Below are 16,139 nucleotides of genomic sequence, written 5' to 3'. Positions count from 1 at the left end.
CACGTATTCATGCTTGTAATTATTTGATTCTTCATGTATACATGCTATATGCAACATATATACATGCTACATGCGTTGTATGTAACATTTACCAAAGTAGTAACATTGCATACGTTCAATCCTCAAAAGATTGTGCATTTGAAAACAATTTAACAAAATCAAGAACACAAACACACTGCTTTCCTGCTACCTTACTGCAATTGAAGATTGGTTTTATTACCCAGGGTTCCCCACGTTGAAGGGATTTTACCAATTCAATCCTATTTTATCAACAGCACATCTTTTCACTACACTTCTAATGAAACGGCAAGCATGCGTATTCATGCAAAGTCGTATTATAACCGAACACTACAGCAGGCACATTTTTCCAACCCAGATATCAAATTCGTCGAGGTTTAATCGTCTCGCAGTAAAGAATTTGCGGAGACGAATGAATCTTAAGATTTAAAGTCTCCGTTAACAAATAAAAAACGAACGAACGAACGTAAAGAATTTGTGATCTGTTGGGGCAACAAACTTCTGCCATTTTTTCTGACACACTTCCCTAACACAGACATCAAATTGGACTAGGTTTAATCGCGTTCGTAAACAATCTGTTAGCACGAGGGGGCTTTGTCACTCTCTCCGGCGTATTTCCCAAGCAAGGACATCAAAATGGTCTACGTTTTACCGCGGTGTTAAGAAATCTTGTTGAAATGAGGAAACTTTGTCACTTGTTTTAGCTTACTTCCCAAGCACAGATATCAAATTAGTATAGGTTTAGATCATCGCAAAGAATCTTCCAACCAATCACGAAGCGAGAATTCTGGTAAAACATAGGTTCATTATTTTCAATTTTTCAATAATTCAACATCAAGAATCCATACTTTTCTTCGTTTGGGTCAATTCTTAGAAGATTTTCCGATCGATTGGTGTAAGAATATTGAAAATCGATCGGAAAACCGCTGAGCTATTGCGCTCAAAATCTTTCATTTTTCGTGACGCTCGCATTTTTCGGTTTTTTGGAATGACACCCTATCTCAAAACTTGCCGTAAGACGTAGTCCTACGTCAAAAGCTGGGAATCGGAAACATTGGATCATTTTTCCCCAAATCACCCTAAATATGAGTTCTTATAATTTTAAATCGTTTTTTTTGTAACAAATGTAATCTAGAATCAATTTGATATTAAAAATAATTTTGGCCAAAAATCGCAATTTTCCGACTATTGATGCCCATCAGGGTACTTTGAAGTACTACAGCAAAAAAATATCTGTATTCCATGGTTTTCCTAAACACTTGTATTTTGCTGAAGAAAATTCCAGATGCTAAACTCGTTAGCATAGACATGTACACATAGTTTTATTACATTGTTGCTGATTTTTATTTCTGAAAGAAGATTCAATCTTCTACCTTAGCACCACTTGATCCACCGAACAGTGAAGCAAACAATTCATCCTTAGCCTCTTCCATCCATTGTCGATTATCTTCTGGAGCAGTAAAATTAACCAGCTTCTTATGTACTACATATCTAAAAAAATAAATTAAACGTTATGGAACATAAACTAGATAATTATTTGCATGACTGCCGTACCTAATTTTCCTGCCCTTGGAAGCTCGTGTGTCGACCTGTTTCTTCATTTTGCTTCGCAATTTTTGCAGTTCGGCCAGTTTGGCGCTGATTTCCTGCGGGTTCTCCGTCGTGTTCGATTTGTACTCAATGAGCTCCCGTAGCAAAGCATGATAAAAGTCAGAGTCATCAAATATCTCCACGTCGTAGACCGGTTTCGGTTCATCCTGTCCATTTGATTCGCGCGATTGGAGCAGCGCTGGTTTTTCAAACAGATCAAATCCGCCTCGATAGAGTTGTGTTTTTCGGATTAGTTCGTCCTTTGCCAGCAAAGCATTGTCTATTTTCTTTACGATGTCCAGCGATTGCTGAGCGTTCTTGACGTTGCCGGAAGCTTTAGTGCGATCATGCCATTTTTGTATTACGTCGTTTCGGTATTGCTTCTGACTGGAGAAATTTTCGCAAATTGCTGACTCGTAGTTGTTAATTCGCTGTTTCTTATCGTTTAAACCGGAAGCAATGCGTCTCAGTTTGCGCTTTGCGCCAGCTTTCAGAACATTCTTTGACTCTGGAAACTGCTGAGTTAAAACTTCCTGTAGTTCAATTAAGTTTTGCAGAGTAGATTCAACGGTTTTGGAAAGCTTTTCAGCTGCTTCTTTGAATTGAGTGTCTTTAGCTAGACTGTTGAATTTATCCTCATATGGAAAAGAGTTGGCGGTAATTAAACTAGGTTGCAGTTTTATCCGAATCTCCAACAAGCGTTCCCACAGTTTTAGTTGATTTTGTACGCAGACTCCCTTCTGAACAGAGTCCTGACGATTTTCATCGTCCAGTAGTTTCTGATTGTTACCACTTTTGTCCTCAACAAAGTCACTCAGCGAAATGTCATTTTCATTATCAAAATCGTCATCACTGGATAGCAATTCATCTTCATCTGAATACGCATCGTCGTCCGATTCCGATTGTGGCTTAAGCCTTACAAACGCACCTGGTTGATGACTGGCATCTTGATCAAACTGTTCATCCTCTTCCGATGATGGTTCTTCCTTTTCGTCGGCTGAGATGTCAAAGACATCCCCTCGTGAAGAAACTTTGCCCCGATATTTCGTATCGACCGAATCCAAATGTGCTACGTTTTGCTTGCGGAAATCGCTCAGCCCGCTGCTGGCCACCCGCTCAAGCTCAACATCGTTTTCATCAAATTCACTGAAACGCGGCCGAGTATCCTCATCTCCGGAGTCGTCAACGTCTTTGGTTGGCCCGGGGGTAAATTGTTCGTGAATTTTCTCCGAAAGTGTTTTCGCCGTTACTCGCTTTTTCACCTTGACTAAATGCATCTTGGGTTGTTAGTCGTGTAAATACTTGAGTTAAATAGTGAAACACTGGTGTCTAAATTGATTCTCGAGCAAATTTTTTTAACGCACAACGTGTTTTTGTATCTGAATCTGAATCATGTTACCGACAGACCGAAAGTTTTTGTACTGTTTTGTTTTGAGTTTGAGTTTTGACAACTTCTTGGTTTTTCAGGGTTGCTTTCGAAATAACTCTGTTGTGTCCATTAATTTTCTGAAGGGCGGTGGATAGGGATGCTAGCTGATTTAAAAAAAAAAGGTCCCGTTTAAATATTACGAAACGCCTTAACGCCAGTTTCATGAGTTCCCCATTCCCTCGAAACAAAAGACTCATAATCCCTAGACAAGTAGTGGCGGTGGCCCCATATGATATTTGCAGGTTATGTTCTGTACCACAAATATCAAACTTATTTACATTTAACTTGTGCAGATCAATTTGATATTTAGTTAATTTAGATTGAACACACTTGAATATTTTTCTTGCAAAAAATGGTGCAGAAATACCGTGGACCCTACGGTGAACACTATTTAATTTGAATCCCGCTGGTTTGCTGCAAATTAAAACTGGTGCAAATGTCATTCTCTACATGACATCATTTGCTTATGCAAACCATGCACCTAAACAAAATTTGTTTGTTCTGATCTAGCGTGTTTAATCTGTTTCACATTCCGTTTTCCCAACGATTATGTTATCCAGCTTTTTACGAGCCATAATGGCGGACGTGTTCGTAATATTTGAACAGCATTTTTGACATTTTCCTAATACATCGCACGTTTTCTTGCCGCGCGTTCACGGTAAAACTACAGGAATGTACGGAAAGAAAACGTGCGATGTATTGGGGAAATGTCAAAAATGCTATTCAAATATTACGAACCCAGACACGATGCATACGGATTTTACTACGCTGCGGAAATTTGACCGAAAACCCGTGGAAAAGCTGTCAATTTACCACAGCATAGTAAAACCCGTATGCATAGAGCTTTCCAGTTATGTGTGTGTTGGTGCTTGAAAATGAGGCAAACAACAACAGTAAGCAAAAGAGATGCATTTCCATCAGAGGTGGGCACCGCTAACCGGAATTTTAGCTTCGCTAACAGCTAATCCGCTAAATCAAAACGTTAGCTTCGATAATCGCTAACCGCTAAATCAACCAACAATTTAGCGGAAGCTAGCGCTAACCGCTAACAGCTAAATTTGCTAGCACTGTAAAATCGGCATTACTTTGATAAGCGCTGATTTCGGCAATAAAAGAAATTTTTTATTTCAAAGGTCTAAGAAAAAATACCTGAGATAATTCCGTGCAAAGAATTGCAGGCATTCATGAAAAATGTTTGAAGAACATTATCGCTTAGCATATTATCACATTAAAAGGGTACAAAACATTTCCATGTTCCATGACATAGATTTCTCGATTTTTTATTGGAGTTTTCCATCGCTGTGAAAATTTTTGTAAAAGCTTTCTAAATAATATTTGCTCTGGATTGCTTAATAAAAAGTTACTTACATTTTGTTGGGTTTACACTTGAGCATTACCGGTAAGCATACCAGTAGTGGCGCATCTAGTAAAAAAATTTCAAGTTTCTAGTAAAAATGCAATGAAATCAGAATAAAAGGAATCAGAATCAGAAGGTAGAAAATTTGTAAAAAACATTTTTGTAGATAATAATTTTCCTTGGTTGTTGTAAAAACTTTATTGCGTTGAAATTTGGCCCAATACTTATGAATTTATAAAACGAGTGATGTTCGAGAAAATCGAAAAATCTTCCTTGATGTTTTCAGTGAATGTAGGAGACCTCGAAGTTTTTAAATATCGATTTATTTGAGTCCGCGCACAAAAGTAGTCCTCTACGGACTTGAGACAGCAACTTTGTTTACGAAAGTGCACTTGCCGTATTTGAACGAAAGATGTTGCGGACTATTTTTGGCGGAGTACAAACGGATAGCGGGGAGTGGCATAGGCGTATGAACCATGAGTTGTAGTCACTATTTGGAAAAAGTTGGGAGACTACGGTGAGCCGGCCACATCGCAAGGGTACCGAACGACTGTGCAGTAAAATCCGTTCTATTCAAGAGCCCCACCGGCAACAGGAATAGAGGGGCCAAACAAGTTAGATGGTTTGGCCAGGTTGAATCTGACTTGCATGTGCCGAGACGCGTCACAAATTGGAAACGAGTAGCCTAGGACCCAAAAGTACAATGGAGAGGAATTCTTGATACGGCAAAAGCCCCCCCGGCTCTTGGCTGGTAGAGTACGTACAAAAGTTTGGAATTTGGAATCCTTCGACCGAAGCCTGTGCAATATTTCTCACAAATTTTCCTTCTGCCAAAAAAAAGTTAGCGGTTTATTTAGCGGTACATAAATTTAGCGGAAGCTAACAAAAACGCTAACGGTTATAAAAATGAGCGGAAACGCTAAACGCTAACCAAAATGTTAGCTGAGCTAATTAGCTGTTAGCGGATTAGCGGAATTGTGCCCACCTCTGATTTCCATAAACCATACAGAGCAGCAAACTTTGAACGCGTTTTTCTCGAAATCAGAGTTTTGTCACTTGGTTCGGTCTAACCTAACATCGACAATTTAAGCATGAATAAAATTTCGTCTTCCGTCAGATTAAATGCCGGCAGATTTTCAAATTGTTCGCTTGAATTTTGAACAGGCTGAAACATTTGACCGAAATGGGTATTATAGGGGAAAGGCAATGAAGATGCGTCTAACATAGCTCTAACCATCCCAAGTTCCTACCTAGCACCTCCACGTGGTCATACCCGGTAATGTTCTTTTCTTAAGATTGAGTAGCTAAGCTAGGAGGTGCGATGCTGCGTGGATCCCGGCTGCCTGATATCAAAATTGTAGTTTTGGTCAGCCGGCTGATCCACCCGGCCTCGTTGATAGGTAAGCCCCAACATATATTCTAATTGTTTGTTTCGTTCTAGCTCTTCAAAAACCTACAATGGAAACGTTGACCGTAAAACTTGCTAATAATGTACATGGATATTGTTGGGTTGTTGTACATGTAGCACAGAGAACAGATTAACAGGCTCGAAGGAAGTAATCGATTTTTTGAGTAGAATCAATATATAGAATGCCAGTGTCGCTGTTTTTCTACAGGACTCATAGTGGTAAACATGATGCTATCAATCTTTATCAAGTCTGTGAATCGGGAACTTCATTGTCAAAGTTGCTCATTGTTATTTATCTGTTCTTTATCTGTGCGCTGGTTGGTGCTGTCATCAGTGCGCTCATCGCTGTGTTTTCATGCCAGTGAAATGTTTTTGAACGTTCTTTTTCTTTTCGTTCGGATGAATTGAATCCAATAACTGCGCCCTTTTGCACCGATTTTTTCAGAAATTTGAAGCAAGCGAAGTTTCCCATCATATTACCACAGAGAACAGATTAACAGGCTCGAAGGAAGTAATCGATTTTTTGTGTGTAAAATCTGTCGGTAGCGCCCTCCAGAAATAGTTTGCCAAACGCATCAAAAAATATCCATGTACCTTTATCAATATTTCTTTGTGCTGGAGTTACATAGCAGCGATGGCAGCGACATCAAGATTTAGTTTGCCACCAAGTTTGCCACTTACTGCTCGAGGGGTGCTCTTTAAGAGGATTACTCGAAGAATGCATAAAAATCTTTTACACACTTTTTGTCAATCACCTGGTAGTCTGTTCTCTGAGACTGAATTGCAAGAGCGATTCGCTATGTAAGCACAAATCGATCTCTTGTATTCTCATGGAACTGCCATATGGAAAGTTTGTGAAGGTTTGGTGCAAAGTTTTGTCTATCCTTTTCACTCTTTAACAAACCTGTGCACAGACTTCACAAATAGAACAAACTTCGGAAGGTGGCAGCACCGTTTCGCGCACATAGCGAATAGCTGTTTACTGGTTGGTTTGAACTACAGACGGTAGATAATAGGGGAATAAACGCAAAACTAATGAAGCCCATGCGACTCCTACATTTGGCTGTCCGAACTAGGAAAATGATGATCAGTTACAAATTTTCGCTGGACGGATATACAAATCAAAACATTTTTCATTTAAATCTCAGTAAAATGAATATTGTGAACATTAAATTTTCTGCAGCGGGTTAGAAATCTTCCCAGGTAACCAATAAGCATTTGCAATGCAATTTAAAAGCAAGCCAATAAGCATTTAAGTTGCCTTAAATGCTACTTAAATGCTATTTTGGCAAAATATACGCCTAATTTACTGCTAGCCCTCTTATAGTGCTGACAATGCTTATTTGCAGCTAGTTACCAACAAGAAGAATTTAAATAGAATTGAGGATGCCAATTTATAACAGTTATGCAGTCAAAAAGCTGATTAACAACAACCTGTAGTATAAAACGCCAGGGATGCTAATAAACGACTGATTTACTGCTAATTTTAATGCTTATTGGTTACCTGGGTTATTTACCAGCTAGCGCACTGGTGGTTGCAAATGAAATGTGTACTTAGGACAAGTAAATTGAGATCCGGATTTAGTTTAGGTGTGTGTGGTTATGTTTATAGGTTCGGGACCGAAAAATTTAGATCCAGATATATTCATGAAAGTGTTCTATATATTGTTTAAGGTAGTTTCAATGATTTTAAGCAAAATTATAACAATATTTCATGTTGGCATGTTGAATCAATGTCCTTATTGTTTAGTATTTATTATGTAATAAAATTATAAATGGTTTTAAATAAAATGCAGGCAAATAAAAATTATAGTAAGTATATATGTTATTTTCTAACCCAACCATAACATTTGATTGATTCCAAAGCGCGTATTTAAAAAAAATTCAAATTCGCTTCTTATGATTTTAGTTTTCTATGTGTTTTGACAGCTCGAAATAAAAATATCATCATTTTTACCGCGGCGCCAACTACTTGTCGAATGAAGCTTTTGTTCACCTTAGAGTGACTATATACAGAGTGGCGACAAGTCATCCCAAATGTATGCAATGCGGTTTTTCCAAGGTTTTTCTTTCTCTTTCCTGCATACGCGTTGGATAGGTCTAGAGAGCCTTAGAGAGTCGCCATCTTAAACCGAAAATTCCAATCGAACAGAATCAGTTGTCAAAAGTAAGTCCAATCGAACAGGAGACTTGTCAGAACACCGATTAAAGAGCCTTAAAAAGAGTAACGACTAGAGAGCCTGTTAAAGATAGAGAAACGCCATCTCAAATCAAGAACATATTTTGAGCAGATTTTTCTGAATTTTTAGCAGCTTTTTATGAATTATTCAAAATAAAAGCTTCAGAGAAAGGTTCCTCGAGTATATTGTATATACAGCCTGAATTCGTTAATTGGGCCACGACTGCACTCCAGCTGATTCGCTAATTGGACCGACTGACAGTTGTTAGAAAATTCTAAACTCGAAAATTCCATTCAATTTTGACATTCAAGTTGTCACATAGCCCAATTAGCGAACGCCCAATTAACGAACCGCCCAATTAACGAACCACCAATTAACGAAACTTTGCTGTATATAGCATCGAGAAACTCGAAATGTTTAATTTAAGTCGCTGGTTCACGCAAGAATTAGCAATAACAAACAACTGCAGCATAACTATTTACGGTACGACCATTAACTGTGCTAAAATTATCATGAAAAAGAGTTACATATCCAAATTTTATAAAAGTCATTTATTCCAAATGTCTGTTGATCATAGAATAATCTGTGCGTGCGGCAACAGACGCGGCTGCATTGTTGCTAGATTATTTGTTTCAGATGGCGACTCTCTAAGGCTCTCTAGATAGGTCGTCTGCTCGATTGGAATGACACTGGCAGATAATTATCATTCCAATTTTGACATTGTCGCCACTCTGTATATAGTCACTCTAGTTCACCTATCTATAGATACTATCTATCTGTATACAGACGCGACAGACGCGCAAAGAGAAAAATTACCAATTCGGCAACACTTTTTTTGTTTATTTTATTTAAACAGTTTTGGCAACCAGTCAGAATTGCATCAATCTTCCTATAATCAGCAGTAAGTTGCGTGAATCGCGAGGTATGTTCCGTGTAACTTCGCGAATTACGACGCATATTTTGCAAATTGAACAAGGCAATTGAATTTTTTTAAGCATTATATGATATATCGAGGGTAACTACCTCATATGTTGTTAGTAAATCAATAGTTTAAGTTTTAACATTTCAGGTAGATTACAAAACTTAGTCTTCCCTGCCTATACGAAACACAAGTTTGTTTACTTTGCTCATTTGGTGTCTCGATTTGACGGTTCGATTGGTGTTTTACAGGGATACCAGATTTGCAGATTTGTCTGCAAATTGCAGATTTTTGGAACGGTCTTGCAGATCATTATAAATTTGCAGATACCGTGGACCCCCGTTCGTTTGACCATTTTTAATCTGAACACTTTTTAATTTGAACCCCGTTGGTTTGCACGACGTGCAAATTAAAAATGGTTCAAATGTCATTCTCAACATGACATCATTTGTTCGATTCGTTTGTACTGACCTAGCGTGTTTAATCGGTTTCACATTTCGTTTTCCTAACGATTAAGAGAGAAATCCGATCGGAAAATGCAATATTCGCACTTGCAACTGCCAACTAAAACAAACCACCAAAACAATAACAAAGATCAGGGCGGCCAGTTCACACAGGTTTCAGCATATTTCGGGTTACCAGTTGTTCAAATTAAAAAGTAACCCCGTTAGTTTGCATGAGGAATCGTTCAAACGAACGGGGGTCCACTGTATTTGCAGTTTTTATGACTTTTATTGTTTTGTTGCAGATTTTTGTTCGAAGCTCTTTAAACTTTCACAGACTTCCTAAAAAAGTGTGCAGATTTTCGCAGATTATTTTCAAACCAGAAAATTCGAGTAGCCGGAAAACTGCTCGATTTTTCCGGTTTTCGAGCAGTTGCAGACATTTTTTTAGAAAATATGGCATCTCTGGTGTTTTATGCCACGCTCTCTGCGCGTCTGTAGATTATCTACCGTCTGTAGTTTGAAAAAGTGATCAGTAAGCTTCTTCTTCTTCTTCAGCAGCATAGAGCCGGGGTGGCTCGTGCTGTTTCAAGCAGTCGTCTCCATTCAACTCGGTCTTGGGCCACTCGTCGCCAATTTCCTAGTCGTCTCAGAAGTCGTAAATCGCTTTCGACCTGGTCGAGCCATCGTGCACGTTGGGCCCCCCTGTTCCTGGTGCCGGTGGGGTTGTTGAAGAGGACCGTTTTCGTCGCACTGTCGTCCGGCATCCTTACGACGTGTCCGGCCCACCGTAGCCTGCTAACTTTCGCTAGATGTACGATGGGAGTATCCCCAAGCAGTGCCTGTAGCTCGTGATTCATACGCCTCCGCCACTCTCCGCTTTCAGTTTGTACTCCGCCAAATATCGTCCGCAGCACTTTCCGCTCAAACACGGCAAGGGCGCGTATGTCCTCCGTAAGCAGCGTCACGGCTTCAAGTCCATAAAGAACTACCGGTCTAATAATGGTTTTGTACATTGTTAGCTTCGTGCGGCGGCGTATGCTTCCTGATCGTAGCGTTTTACGAAGGGCAAAGTAGGCCCGATTTCCCGCTTGGATGCGCCGCTGGATCTCCTTACTAGTGTTGTCCGCGGTCACCAGCGATCCCAAATACACGAACTCCTCTACCACTTCTAGTTCGTCGCTGTCAACGGTTACCGTCCGTGGGAGGCGAGTGATCAGTAAGCAGTAAGCACTAAAATGGTGTTTGAACAAGCGATGTGTGAGCTACTGTAAATTTTTCAAAACAGCTCTCTAGCAAAGGCTGAAAAACAAGGTTAACAGCGGATCTTTCTGCAGAACATGTCACTTTTAAACAGCCATAAACCACAGAGAACAGGGTAACCAACCTTTTTTTTTGACCTCTTCTTTATCTTCAGCACATAATTTGAAGGGGGAACTATTGCTGTCAAATTCCATACATGTGTGCGTTACCGCAGATGGTGTTTGGTCCATGACGTTTGTACTGTCATGGACCAAACGGCGTGTGATTGATTTCGAGCCAAGGGACTCGCAACTCTATTTTTGTCTGCTGCAGTTGACAGAAACTCAAACCCAAACACGCAGCGCAATTATCGTTTGTATTGTTTTGATCCCAATAATACATTTATCTGCTTTTTAGCGTAAATAAAACAAACTAAGAAACTTTTCGAAAGCTACATATACAGGCAAGAGCAGCTAATCGATAAGAAAAAAAGTAGCAAGAGCGGCATTGAAAATTATGGTCACCTGCCTGCCCCTTCACATGTGAGTTTCACAATTCCTTACCGATAGATCCCCCCTGATAATTTGGACACTTCCATTTGATTTTGCTTTTGTAAGTAACGGATTATTAGGGTATAGAGACCAGCGTGCTAACCGAGTGGCTGCTTTTCGTTGTAGGGGAACTGTGGGTAAGATGAACAGGGTGGGTAAGACGGACAGGTGGTTGATTCTACCAGTTAAGCATGAAAATTCGTAAATGTTTTGATGGGCATGCAACCATCTTCCTATCTCATGATGCCTGAACGTTTCCATCATCATTTAAAACTTTCCAATTTTGATAAAGTACTGAAAAACTGAAAATTGGAAATGGTTCTGCGTCTGGATGTAACTTTTTTTCCATGTTGCCCATGGCATGAAGTATTTCGATTCAATACCTTTTCAAGTAACCTCTGCATTAAAATAACACATAATTTCATTTGCGTATGAAAAATTGTGAACGCTTTAAAAAAATGTATAATGGTGGGGTGAAATGGACAACTGCTAGTGTGGGTAAGATGGTCAGTGAACATATCATAATAAAATGGTTAATTTTGCTTCTTAGTGATATCTCAAGCATATAAATGAAAATTTAACCGGCAAACGTGAACTTCAAACAAATTAGCAGCGGCCAGGCATGAAACAGTTTATGGAATGCTTGTTCATATTGCCGCTGCTAAACAATTTTCTATTGGCTGCTTCTAGTGGGAGGGGGTAGACTACCCCCTTCATTTTTTGCACGCTATACCACCATATTTTACGTATTTAATTTGTTAAGGGTTAAAAATAATAATATGCTCGCAGTTGGGGGAATTTACAATACCTGTCCATCTTACCCCCACACATTGTCCGTTTCACCCGCAGCACTAAAAAAGTTCACTTTTTCGGACCATTTTTAATACCCAAAATACACATTGAAAAACATTTTTTGCTAAATATTTCACTAGCGGCTTTTGAAAACAATATATTGAACTGAAGTAAACTGTATTTAGGTTTTATAAATCATAAGTTCTCTGTATTATATTAGCTGTTCTTCTTAACCTGTTCGTCTTACCCACAGTTCCCCTAAATAATTTCAGGACTACTGAGAAAAGTCAGTTGAATATTGAATTGCTCGGAATAATGCTACAGAATAATGTCCCGCATTCATTTAGGAATAATCTGGTCACTTTAGCCTAGTGGGGTTATTTCGCTTACTTCCGATCGACCGTTTACGAAAAGGGAAAGGTCGCGATTCATTCATATAATACGTACTTGCTGGTTTCTGTTTTGCTCGGCAAATTCTGACCGATAGCAAGACGAATTCCGTTGTGCGCAGCACGTGCTTCCTTCGGCAGGCTGTCGGGCGTAACATAATTCGGTCGCTTCTTTCATTCAAAACATTAAACAGCAACAGCCAACAGCACCGATAGCCCTGTGACGAACTATGGTGTCAGTAGAGCAGGGCGAAACAGTCCTTGGATAGCCTCTGCCGGTGTTGGTTGTCCGTTGACTTTGTGAAGGTCGTAGTTGTGCTGGCTGGCAGTTTACCTGTACAAGCATCACGGGAAGTGATAGAGTGTCCCAATTTGTCGGAGAGGTGTCATCCGACCAACGAAGCGTGACGGCGGGAAAGTTACGATCGTCAATAAGTTTTAATTGCATCGTACTTCCGGTGCAAATGGATCACGGCGGGTTTTAAACACATCGATCAAGATAGATTGATTATTGAAACGCCTAGCTAACCATATTGAGAGGAAGATGGATTAAACATGTTTATGTTTGGAATGTGACGTTATCTCGTGCTACATGGAAGGTGATTCTATCGTTGTTACTGGTTGGTGAAAACTTTAAGTGCTGATAAAAAGTTGGTGAATAAATTGTGTCACATGGATAAATAAATCACGGTGCTAAAAAAAGTTGCGAATTTTATGATAAATACCTAATAAATTCTAAATTATACCACAATTGAGTGCGATAAATGATCTACGTGATGAGAAATGATGATGGCTGCATTCTGTGGTGTTCAAGATGGATAACGGCTTATACGAAATAATTGTTAGTGGTACAGAAATGAATGTTTGTCGGATTATATTATGCTGGGAAATTTTACAAAGCTCGATAGGTAAGTTGTCAACTTGCTGGAAATTTGAAAAATTTCAGCTCTTATTTCGACAGACACAAAATACTATTTTAGATTGCTCTGCGGTTTGCTTTATTTGTAAGCTTGCTTGTTTATTGGTTAGCTTATTAGGACTTTTCAAAACGCAACCATTCAGTCGATTTTGTCTCTTTGTATTTAAGGTATATTCTGTTTGAAAAATGGATACAAATTGCTTTGAATTTTAACATTGTGTACATAAGACCTACTTAGCTGACATTTCAACTTCATGTGATAACATAATTAACTAGAGAATAAACAAGATGAAAAATAACCTCATATTTCATCATATACTTTTAGGCACTTGTAAACTAAATTTGACAAATTGCTGCAGCTCGTTTGCTCTTGGGAACCTTTTGCGAGCTGCTACTCCCAGGGACAGTCAAGCCCATTTTTCATTATGCAAACCCGAGAGGTTGTGAAATACAAAAGAGTCTAACTCGAAATCGAATAATTTACTATCTAAATTTGTTCTGGCTGACATAGTTGATAAAACAACAAAAAATAATATCAAAATATTGCTCCCTTAAGGCTTAAAGAATAAGTACCTACTTGTGTTATTTCTGTTCCCAGTTCCCATATAAATGAAACACAAATTTCCTCATAACTCTAGAACTAATCAAGTAAATAGAACCAAATTTGGCATGTGAGGAATTTTGTTGGCAGGATTTTTTATGATGGTTTGAGACCCCTCACCCCTGTGGTAGGGTACTCAAAACTAATCGAACTCGAGAAATTTTACTCTTCATAAAACATAACTGACAATAACAGGACCACCAAAAACTATCTGCAGCTCTCCACAGACATCACCTCTGTCTAGGTTTATTTGTTTTCCTAGGTCGAGTAAGAAGAGGATCACCCCGAGAATCGAAGTGGTACTTTCCACGAAAAGGTGAAATTTTATACAATCCCGGGGCGCAAAATTGGCATATCCGTACTATTTTTGAGGCGATATTCATGATTAGAAATAATTTTAAGCGTAATGACTATATAAGTATTAATATACGATAATATCCGATTAAGCGCGACTTGATTCGTACTGCTATACAAGTTTGTGCTGGAAATCGTATGTATGTCAGTTATTACTATTATATACGATAGAAAATCAACTTGGGCCCACCTTATCAAGCTTTAGTTACGATTCCGAATTTGTTAGGAGATATTAATGATAATTTTCGTACATTGATATACGAGTTGGGCAATTACCGTCCGTGGGAGGCACGCGTTTGTTTCCTTTGAGCCACTTCTTTTCATGTATTTGGTCTTCGACGCATTTATATTTAGTCCAATCCTCCTAGACTACGCTTTCGTCGGATCATCCCTATGCGTTTTGCACACATCTAATTAATTGCTCGGTCAATTCTAGCATGTAGGATATTTATAATGTTTCTTACTTTGATAAGCGCCGTATGAACTGTGTCACTTTCTTCTGGTCACTTCACCTGCGGGCTGATAATCGTATCGCTCTACCACGAGATCCCAATACCGACTGCCCGATTTGTTTAGTTTCATGAATCAAGGCATGCTGCCAGTATGCAGCGGTTTCATGATGCGAATTGATTTTCGGGTAATAGTTTTAATAATGGTGCGGCAAGAGCGATGTTGAATAGCATGCAAGATAAGCCGTCACCTTGTCTCAACCCTTACCATGTCTCAAAGGGACTCGAATGTATCCCCGAGATGCCCTCTGTTCAGTTGCGTCAGTTTATCCGGAAAACCATGTTCGTGCATTATCTGCCATAGCTGGTCTCGATCGAATGCTGCCTTGTCTTCAGTTGATTTTTTTCAGTATATTTGACTCATTTTTATGGTGCGGAAGATAAATGTCTCGTTGAGTTTGAGCTGTCTCAAAATCTTACAAGGTCTGAATTTCTTCAAATAGAAGTTATTATCAGGCTTCGTTTTTGATTGCAGTTGCCCAAAATAAGCAATATATTTTAACAAAAAATATTCACACTCGAGAAACTCAATTTTTTCAAAAAATGTTCGTCTGTGAAAAAGATTGACATAAAATCCTAATCACTCTGTATACTGGCAGAGAAACGATCGATGATGATCCTATAAAGATATTAGTCGTCTTTTATTCACATCTGAAATAGAATCATCACGTTTATAGGTATCTATCACCTGAAGTGAACAAATTCTCAAGTGTACTGTAATATATGAATATCAAAATCAGTAGCACAACATAATCCGAGCTTCGTACGTGTACTTCCGGTAGCGATGGTTGCATGCCTAAGTGAGTTTGAATAGAACCGCTCTGTCGAATGTGAAAAGATATGTCATCCCATAACGAAAATTGCGTACTCCAGCCAGATAATGTACCTACCAGGCAGGAGCAAAGCCGGAAAATTCGAAACCAAGAGATAACATATACCAGTCAGTGGAGCACTGTTTGCTTTTTGCTTCGCACTGGTTACGTCATCATGCGAGTTAACAGCACTCTCGAAATGGTGAGGACTGGCTGTAAGGTTATGGCAACCGGGATTCGGGAGCATAAATAAAGGATGAAATCCCTTTTGGAACAATGCATGCAAGAAGAATGGCACAGAGCATAAAACAGAGCACCACAGCACAACAAAACGTCAGTCCGTGCCAACTGTCGCCTTTTGCCAGTTTTCCTTGGCTGAAACTGAAATTATGTTCGTTTGTTGGTGCCGAAAATTCATGCCGAGAAGAGCAAAGCTTTCTCGATTGTTAAGTATGGAAGATTGTTACCAAGGTTGCAGCATTTTTTCTTTTTGCATTTTTTGCTGGAATGTGACGCAACTATTTTATAGTTCGTTAGGTTTTTTAGGGATACTGATGTGCGGGTGACGCTTATTTTGGGTTAATAGAGACTTAAATCGTAATAGCTACTGTGATTCTATATCATCT

At 39.1% G+C, this 16,139-nt stretch overlaps 1 protein-coding gene across 1 annotated transcript; it reads right to left on the bottom strand.

The window, feature by feature from the left end:
• Window positions 1-1,266: 1,266 nt before the first annotated feature.
• Window positions 1,267-3,007, bottom strand: LOC128745093 (protein Aatf). Its single transcript, XM_053842077.1, has 2 exons — window positions 1,573-3,007; window positions 1,267-1,509 (listed from the first exon to the last, which is right to left on the bottom strand). Exons 1-2 carry the CDS (start codon window positions 2,883-2,885, stop codon window positions 1,380-1,382), a joined length of 1,443 nt encoding a protein of 480 aa, XP_053698052.1. The 5' UTR covers window positions 2,886-3,007; the 3' UTR covers window positions 1,267-1,379.
• Window positions 3,008-16,139: the final 13,132 nt, after the last annotated feature.

This window comes from Sabethes cyaneus, chromosome 1, assembly GCF_943734655.1.
Source record: "Sabethes cyaneus chromosome 1, idSabCyanKW18_F2, whole genome shotgun sequence".
NCBI classification, from domain to species: Eukaryota; Metazoa; Arthropoda; class Insecta; order Diptera; family Culicidae; genus Sabethes; species Sabethes cyaneus.
Note: the sequence above shows the minus strand (reverse complement) of the source record. Positions and strands in the feature narration are given on the sequence as shown.

Coding starts and splice junctions, on each gene's coding strand:
- LOC128745093 (XM_053842077.1), bottom strand. CDS start 2,885: ATGCATTTAGTCAAGGTGAAAAAGCGAGTAACGGCGAAAACACTTTCG. Junction 1,510..1,572: donor TCCAAGGGCAGGAAAATTAG/GTACGGCAGTCA, acceptor TTATTTTTTTAG/ATATGTAGTACATAAGAAGC.